General features: G+C 37.7%; 1 protein-coding gene across 4 annotated transcripts; it reads right to left on the bottom strand.

Moving 5' to 3' along the window:
* Positions 1 to 1,849: 1,849 nt before the first annotated feature.
* lysmd4 (LysM, putative peptidoglycan-binding, domain containing 4) lies at positions 1,850 to 7,390 on the bottom strand. Of its 4 annotated transcripts, none has more exons than XM_034686185.1 (4): positions 7,282 to 7,384; positions 5,536 to 5,604; positions 3,837 to 4,109; positions 1,850 to 3,733 (listed from the first exon to the last, which is right to left on the bottom strand). In XM_034686185.1, the coding sequence occupies exons 3-4, from the start codon at positions 4,098 to 4,100 to the stop codon at positions 3,185 to 3,187; spliced, it is 813 nt and encodes a 270-aa protein (XP_034542076.1). In that variant the 5' UTR covers positions 4,101 to 4,109; positions 5,536 to 5,604; positions 7,282 to 7,384; the 3' UTR covers positions 1,850 to 3,184. The 4 variants fall into 4 exon arrangements, with proteins under 4 accessions (XP_034542076.1, XP_034542075.1, XP_034542077.1 ...); XM_034686184.1 differs by having other exon boundaries at positions 7,206 to 7,373; XM_034686186.1 differs by lacking the exon at positions 5,536 to 5,604 and having other exon boundaries at positions 7,282 to 7,390.
* Positions 7,391 to 8,554: the final 1,164 nt, after the last annotated feature.

Here is an 8,554-nt window from a genome sequence, read left to right as displayed (position 1 = left end):
CCAAAACATGTAGACTGTGTGCTTAAACATAGCTAAAGATGTTTTTATTTCACTTTAAACATACAAACAAAAGTTACGTTTTTTAACTGCATCAAAAGAGTCATACTCTAAAGTTTGAATTTTGAATTCTAACTTTTTAGAGCAATCTAAAGGGCCATATTTGGATTATTACCTGTAAGAATCTGATCATATTTATGAAGCATGTCCTCTACAGGAGTAGACTTGATATGGATTTCATCAAATAAAGAAAGGCAGGGAGTAGTGGAGTCCAGGTTGGAAGTAGAAAGAAATGGGGTTTGGGGGGGCATGTATCAACAGTAGGATAAGACTGAGCCTGGGAGCTGGCAGTGAGCCAGAGCTCTGCGGCCTGGAGCTACATCAGAGCAGGGTTCGTGAGCTGCAGTTATGAGACGAGGGTCATAGAATAATAAAAGGCATAGAGCCTGCTGTAGCACTGGAGTTAGACTTCAACTTTTGTTTTAAAGACTCAGAAAATATAGCTTGTTTTCCTCTAACTTGTAGGCTGTCAGGGCTACTGTGTGATCTAAAGGGATCTTTTAGAATGCAACAGCAGTTCGAAAGTCTCCTTGGGATCTTTGTTTTATTTTGTTTTGTTTTTGTGCACAAACTGGGCAGCAATGTTCGGGTTTACTATCTTTAAACCACAAAATCTAAGTTGTGACCCCAACACAACAACCGTCTGTTGGCTGGACACTGATATGGGCCTACCTGCAATGAATTCTGTGTAGAGAAGGAAAAAAAAGCCCTTCATTTTACATCGGGGCCTTTGAAATCCTTCTTTCTGGTCTCAGTGATGGCTAATAATAAATATATAGTTGGTTCAGGTAAAAATAATGGTAACGTATTATGAAACCAGTGTGTAAAAGTACTGATATCAGTGTTTCCCCAAGGAGAGTTCCTAGAAAGTGTTACCCAAAAGCCTTGACTGTGGGTGTTCAAGGCTGTCTACATACTTTTAAGATAATCAATAGATTCAAACTTTTCAGTTCTAATTTTCACCTAATTGAATAAAGGGGCTGAAACTTTTTGGTAACAATGAAGTTTTGAAGACTGGTTTTCTCTCAGTGCCATTCAAGCTAATTTCTTAAAACTGCAATTCATGTAAGATTTTTGTTATTTGGTTATGTAACTCTAGCAATTTCACAAGCACATTATTCCAGATTCAAGCTATTCCTCACACAGTTTGAACTTTGAAGATACCCATGATTACTAGAAGATTTTTTTTTTAAATGGCTAACTAACTGTAACAAAACTTTCTTGGAGTTAATAACATGTACAAATAAATAATGAACTGCTCACTAACAAAATAGACAGCTCCCGTACCCTCCAAAGTGCTACAACCAACATTTATGGGAGCCCAAACCCATTTAATATTAGTATGAGGACAATAAGATCTTTTTCTTATTTTCTTTATCTTTATTGTCCTTGTTCCTTTTGAACATCATGAAAAAATGATAAATTATCATTGATATTCTAACATAAATGTTTCATACAGTCATCCTTCAGACAGAAGCACAGAAGCTGTCAAGTAATTATTTGGTCTGACTATCCTTTCAAAAACAAATACAACACCAATCTTTGTGCATGCTGCCATCTTCTGGTGGCAATAAGTACTGCAAGTGGTTAATTACTGCTTAGAACAATATTAGAATTCCACTCAGCGTTTAATGGTCTTATTGAAATATGCTGTGAGTGTGTGTGCCGAGTATAAGATCAACACACAAACTGGAAGGGTAAAAACCCATCAATCACACAAAGAAGCCATCAACATGTCAGAGCAACATTTCAGAAAGAAGGGGCCGGGGTATGGTCACAAATAGAACCACGCTGAAGAAACATCCTTGCACATTTATTGTGTCAATTTCCCATCCAAATTGGTAGACAAATTCACAGAAATGTTTGAAAGATATATCAATAAAATATCTGCATTAAAATTCTTTATTTTAAAAGTGCATTGGACAAGCCACTCAAACTCACAATGTAAGACCGACTGTAATACTACAAAAAGTTTAAGGCACTTTGATTTATCACCGTCCATTGTAGTAACTTACACGTGACTACACGTCATTTTCAAAAATGTTCATCTTATTTATATTTCTATGATTACAAAATGTCAAATCAACACAAACACATCCAATACGATCAGGTGTATTGCATCAAATTAATTCTGTAAACATAACTTTTTTTAGCATTGTACCTAGACGTAGTAGAGAACAGATGTGAGGTGTAGGGCAATAACTTAACAATAAACACACAGACGCAAAAATAAGTTAACAAGGCACACAAATAATGCTCAAACCCGTGTCAAATACAGTTTAACCTCACAAAGATTTAGTACCGGGGTCATATCATTTCTCACATCTAAAGATTTTTAGGCAGAATGTTGAAAATATTAAACTTTTTCAACAGATGTGCTAGACTGTACCTGATATATAACACTCATATGATTAAACTGGATGGCGCGTTAACACTGACAACAGGCACTGGAGAAATGGCAAGTCATTTTTAGGCCTTCACAGAAATAAGTGTCTGCATAACCCAGATAAGAAAGATAATAAATAACACTAAGCCCCACTGATACATTGGCTGGCTGGTAAAGGCCCATCATAGATATATTATTATTAGTATTAAAGACCCAGCAACAAGTGCAAAACTGGGATGACATCTATGATAAAAATATGCAAACAAAAAAAAACCCCTCTTAGTTAATTCAAGTTAAAATGATTCATTGTATAGGTGATGTTAAAAGTCAAAGATTTTAACTCCTTTTGTATTTGTCTGAAAATACCACATTGGTGGGGCTCAATTTAGGGGTTTCAAATTGATCGAACTGACTTCATTACAGGTCTCAAAGTAAAAGACTGAGAGTGTAAAGAATAATATCCCAAATAGCATATCTAAATGAGATAAAGATGTTGGGGTCTTAAATTGCGAAAACAAAAAGAGCGAACTGTGCAGAGCGATCTCCCTTCAACACAGTCATAAGGGCATTTGCATCAAGCATCACAGTTGTCATATACAAGGTTTATATTGCTGGTGTAAAATAGATATGTGGTGGTATTGCACTTAAGTTACAATGTTTTGCTTCGTCTTGCTTCTAGGACCATTTAACTCAACTTTCTTAAAAAATATATACTCTGGTTTTATGAGTTTGAAGTCTGTACTATCTAGCTCCTCTTGTAACAAGACCCATCCCTGATGTGTTGGAAGAAATGTTAGAAGCCTGCGTGACCACACTGCCATTTGTTGGTGAAACTACCCCATTATCTTTTGTTTTGAAATAAATGACATAAAATAATGGCAGGACGATGCCTATAAGAAGCATGGCCACTACAGCGTTCCACCACTGGATCCCCCAGTCCGCACCGTGACCGGTCAGGCTCCTTCCTTTCAAACCTGACTTCTGCTGGCGCTCCAAATTATCTAAAAAATCCTCGTCTTGATCATCTGTGGTCTGAATCAGTTTCTCAATATCCTGGTCCACCTCCATTAGAAAGTCTGTGACCTCCTTTAGATGTGTCTGGCCTCTGGCTGTGTCCTCAGGCTTCACTAGCGAGGTGGATGAATGTGGCGTTTCCTCTTGAGGTTCACTGAGGTCTGTGTAAGCCGCCTCAGTTAAAAAGCTGTGTTTCTGAACAGGTATCTTGATAGATTTCAGAGCAAATAAATCTTGTTCCTGCATAAGGTTGTTCACTCGTTTTATATCGGCCACCTGTTGACAAAAACAAGAAAGAAAGTACATTTGTGTCATCGTTTGTAATGCCATTAAAGCGACCAGAAATAATTCACAAAACATGATTGACTTGATTCTTTACCTTACAACCATATTGTAGTGCAAGCTTGTTGAGATTGTCACCATCTAAGACCTCCCGCTCTAGGAGCTGCACGTTCCTCAGTCTGTCCTGCTCATACTCTCTGAAAAGGCGAGGCCTCATCTCCATGACAGTGAGCTCTTCTTCATCTGAGGATGCAGCAGACTCATTGGGCAACCTCCTGAACATGTAAACCTGTCCATCTGCACTGGCATGGACATCCACAGGGGCCTGGAAAGCCCGTGCAGCGTGCTCCCCCCGCCGCATAATGTAAGCCTGTAAAGAATGTCCAGATTCCAACATTAAAGTTTGTTGTGTGTTAATATGGAAGCTGAAAAAAAGAGCTTCACAAGCTTCATGTCCCAGTTAGACTCCCTCATATTCACTTGTAATTAACCTTTGCTCCACTGCTTTTCAGCAATTGAGTGGGTTTCATGATTGAACTGCTGTGCTCAACTAAAAAAAACTTTGAAGACAAACTGCAGTTGTCAAAAGTTGCCTTATCATTCATAGAAAACCACATTCTGAGCTAACATTAAGTCCCTAATGCATCTTTATTCCTCTGAAGTTGAAACCTACAGTCAACCAAACAAAGCAGACATTCAGCAGTGTGACCTGACTCTGTATCTACTCTGTATCTGCTTAGACTAAACTAATGTGGATGGCCCAGCAGGCTAAAAAAGGAAGCTTGGCCTGAATGCTTACAACCCACCACCATCACCATCTATCACCTTGCACTTGCCAGTTCTGCTCTGGTATGAGAAACCTTTTGTAATTCTCATCCAAGAACATGTTTTAAACAGAGTGCAACATCGATTTGTAAGAGAAAGCAAGCATATATGAGGACTGTAAACATGAACTACTTTCCCAAAGGTGTCCTAACTTGTCACATCGGTCAGAACAGGCATACTGCTTGAAAACTTGCACTTGAGTGAGAAATTAGCACAACATTGTGTTGCGAAAAGCCAACCACCTTTGAGATTTTCCATCATCCTGAGATTGTATTTTGAAATACCCAGTCAACCATGCACACACACACAAATCCTGAACTGAGCCGAGTTGAGCCTGATCTGGCTAACAGGAAGTCAAACTGGGCGTCGGAGACCCAAAGTAGTTGGGAATCAGCTGTAAAGTTTATCTAGATGCAGTCTCTGGAGAAGACAGTGAAACCAACTAAGCGGTCTGTTTCCTCTAGCTGTTATTATGAAACGAGACATGACAGCATTTGGTTGACGGAAGAGGAAATATTTGCTGGTCATGTTAAATAAAGCAAATAAACTCAACTCCCAGTCTACAGTATGTAAACACTGATGGGTATAAGCTTGTTTTTACTTCTGGTCTCAACACACTATAAGTGATATTTGGGCGTCATCAGGAAGACTCTCTCTACAACTGGTGATATGTTGGGCTGAAACATTTATCCCATAAGTGAGTGCAGAATATGATTTACAAAGCATGATCCTTTGGACTTTGGTGGTCAAAAAAAATCAAAAATCAAAAACAACGGATAACAAAGTCCATCAGTCAAAAGTACAAAACAGGTGGGAGACAATATTGACACCACAACATAATTTATCAATAAATGATTGACTTGCAATTGATCATTTATTGCAAAATTGTTGTACCCTGATATCATCATTATTATGGGCAATGTATCAGGAATCATGTCATATTGTATCATGAGTAATCCTGTGATTCCCACCTTTGATAGAAAATCTCCTTCTAGGATGACGTGTTCTCTCACAATGTTAAGCTCTCTTTCAAACAGGAACTGTAAATACAGTAAGCAGGAGAGAAGAACAACACATTTCAAACCATTTTTAAGTTTCTGATGTTCTTAGTGTTACAATGGTTACCACAGACTGAGCTCAAACATACTTCCTTCTGTACACAACCATCATGCTTAATTGCTTGAATAAACTTAACACTTGATTGAATTTGTACAGTAGAGTAAACATATCTTACGTTATAACAGAACTAAATAACTGGAGCTTGTCAGAAAGACAACAGAGCCATAATCCTGAATGTTATTCGTCATGTTTAACAGCTGCCAATTTATGTATGTACTTTTCAGGTAAATAATCTCCTAATGTTAGCCGAACCTATTTGTTGACTCTTATTTTACGGTAAAAACAATGTATATTAGTTATTTTATTTTCGTCAAATAGTGGTGGACAAAGTACACAGCTTAATTACTTTGAAGTCAAAATATAGATACTCTTGGTCAAATATTACTCCAATACAAGTGAAAGTTGTTCCGCCAAATCATTACTTTAGTTAAACTACTGAAGTACTTGCTTTTAAAAATACTTAAGTATTCAAAGTGCTTTTGAAAGTATCTCAAAACTTTGTATTTTCAAAATGAACGAGTTCAGTCAAGAATGCATAGGAGTACATTCTGTTACATTATCTTTATCTAGAAACCATTACTTGAAATCTCTAAAAACTATACCATGGAATAAAAACAGAAACTAAGTTACTCCAAGCACAGACAACTTAGTTTGAAATGTTCATCTGGAATTAAACAAATGTTACGTAGCTCAACACACTTTCTCAGGTTGGACAGTGAATGTTTGTATGTTTGGGCAGAGTGGGAAACAGAGAGAACATTTCAAATGATACGTATCATTCTTCATTTCAAAAACCTCGGCTGAAGATATGACCATGGGTGCTCAGGTGGAGAACATTACCACCTCTACATAAACTGCCTGATCTGAGTGAAATCTGCTCTCTGTATACAGGTACGACTAAACCACTGAGACAAACAGAACTACACAAACACATTTTACTGTCTTAGGGATCAGATTTCAGAAAAGAGAAGGAAATTCATGAGCTGACTTCAAAGCAAAAATAGTGAGTAACTAGAGCATTGATAGAGATGTAGTGGAGTAAAAAGTACAATAATTGTCTTCTGAATGTAGTGGAGTAAAAGTAATAAGTTCCCCCCAAAAAATAATACTCCAGTAAAGTACAGATACTCACAAAATAAGTACTGCACTTAAGTAAATTTACTATGTTACTGTCCACCACTGATGTTTACACAAGTAGGTTTACGCTTCAGTAAGTTACATTACAGATCATGTTGACAGTACTGTAGGCTTACTAGAAGTCCCTGAAGGCATCATCAACAGTAGCTAGCTCACAGGCTAAAGGGAGCCTTTGCTAACAGGTTAGCTATGTCTTTGGCGTTCAGCAAGTGTTCAGCCAGCTAAGAGCACTAAAAGCAGAAAGCAAATCGGGCTACTGTGTTGTTTCAGCTAATGTCTGACTGACATTAGCCAGCTTACTTCTTCGATAGCATGGATTAAAGCTCCCACCATGATTTACAGCTCCACACAGTTTAAAAACGTACATTCCTCTATTCGCTGTTACCTTGTCAAAAAAGCTTTCGCAACAGGACTCCAAGTCACTGTCCTCCCCCCAGAGTACACTCACAAGGCTTGCTTACATTGTAGAAACTTGTGGCACAGCTAGCTGCTGGTTAGCTCATGTCTTCTTCGTGCTGTTTCCAAAATAATTTGGAGAGACAGATGCAATACTGCCACCCACTGCTTTGTGACTTGAAATAACATCAACTTTTAGAATCAAGGAGATATCCACGAGAAGTTGCAAACGGTACATAATAATAAGAAAAATCAAGTAAAAAGGAGACATAAGATAAGATAATCCTTTATTCGTCCCACAACGGGGAAATTTAAGTGTTACAACAGAAAAGTAGACCGTGCAAAACAGTATAAAGCAAACAAGAGCATATATAGCAATTATTAAAAAGCTATTAGCAATTAAAATTAAAGAAGTAAGAATAAGCATATCTTAATAAGTACATTTACAAATATTTACTAAACCAATGATGCAATGAAAAATGTGCACAGACTTGTCGCATAGTATAAAATACTGTACAGAACAGAGAAGATGAGTAGAAGATGATAAACATGATGTTTGTTTATCATCTTTTGTGGTATTACTAAAAGTAACTCAATGTGATTATGGGATATAGGTGTGGCATTTGTTTGAGAGTAAAAATGGTGATTTGAAAAAACAGCCCAGGATTAAGGTAAATAAATATAAAGTTAATAAATCAGAAAGAAATGTAGGCAAACCACAAGCTGCTTCCAACAACAATATCCCTCACAGATAGATAGATAGATAGATAGATAGATAGATAGATAGATAGATAGATAGATAGATAGATAGATAGATCTTTATTTGTCCTTAATAAGGACATTTGTTGTGACGGTCTGTACAAAGAATACATATATAAAACACAAATAAACAATAAACATCCACGCAGCCCTGCAACAATGGTGCACATCATCCCACATATACACTACGAATACATATGAACACACTGGACACATATAAACACACCGGACACATTACATGGGGATTTTGTTTAGCAGTGCTATGGCTGATGGGACAGAGCTTCTGCTAAACCGGGCTCGCCTACCGTAAAGGGATCTGTATCTGAAACCAGATGGGAGTAGTGTGAAGACTGAGTAGAGGGGGTGTTGGGGGTCCAGTGTTATGGTGCATGCTCTGCGTATGATGGCTCTGTTGTTGAGGTCAGACAGGATGGGTGTGGGGAGGCGGATGATTTTTGTGGCAGTGTTTGTGGTGCGTGTGAGTTTGCTTTTGTTGGAGACAGTTAGCATGTTGTAGTAACAGGGGAAACAGTAGAGGAAAATGGGTTGGAAAATGCTTTGGTACAGTAACAGTAGAAA

Source organism: Notolabrus celidotus, chromosome 6 (assembly GCF_009762535.1).
Source record: "Notolabrus celidotus isolate fNotCel1 chromosome 6, fNotCel1.pri, whole genome shotgun sequence".
Classification (NCBI taxonomy): domain Eukaryota; kingdom Metazoa; phylum Chordata; class Actinopteri; order Labriformes; family Labridae; genus Notolabrus; species Notolabrus celidotus.
The sequence above is the reverse complement of the archived record's forward strand: the minus strand, read 5'-3'. Positions and strand labels throughout refer to the sequence as shown.

Bases quoted from the DNA above. Each gene is read 5' to 3' on its own strand.
- lysmd4 (XM_034686186.1), bottom strand. From the start codon at position 4,100: ATGCGGCGGGGGGAGCACGCTGCACGGGCTTTCCAGGCCCCTGTGGAT. The intron at 3,734-3,836 runs GTAAAGAATCAA...TTTTGTCAACAG, and splicing joins CACTACAATATGGTTGTAAG to GTGGCCGATATAAAACGAGT.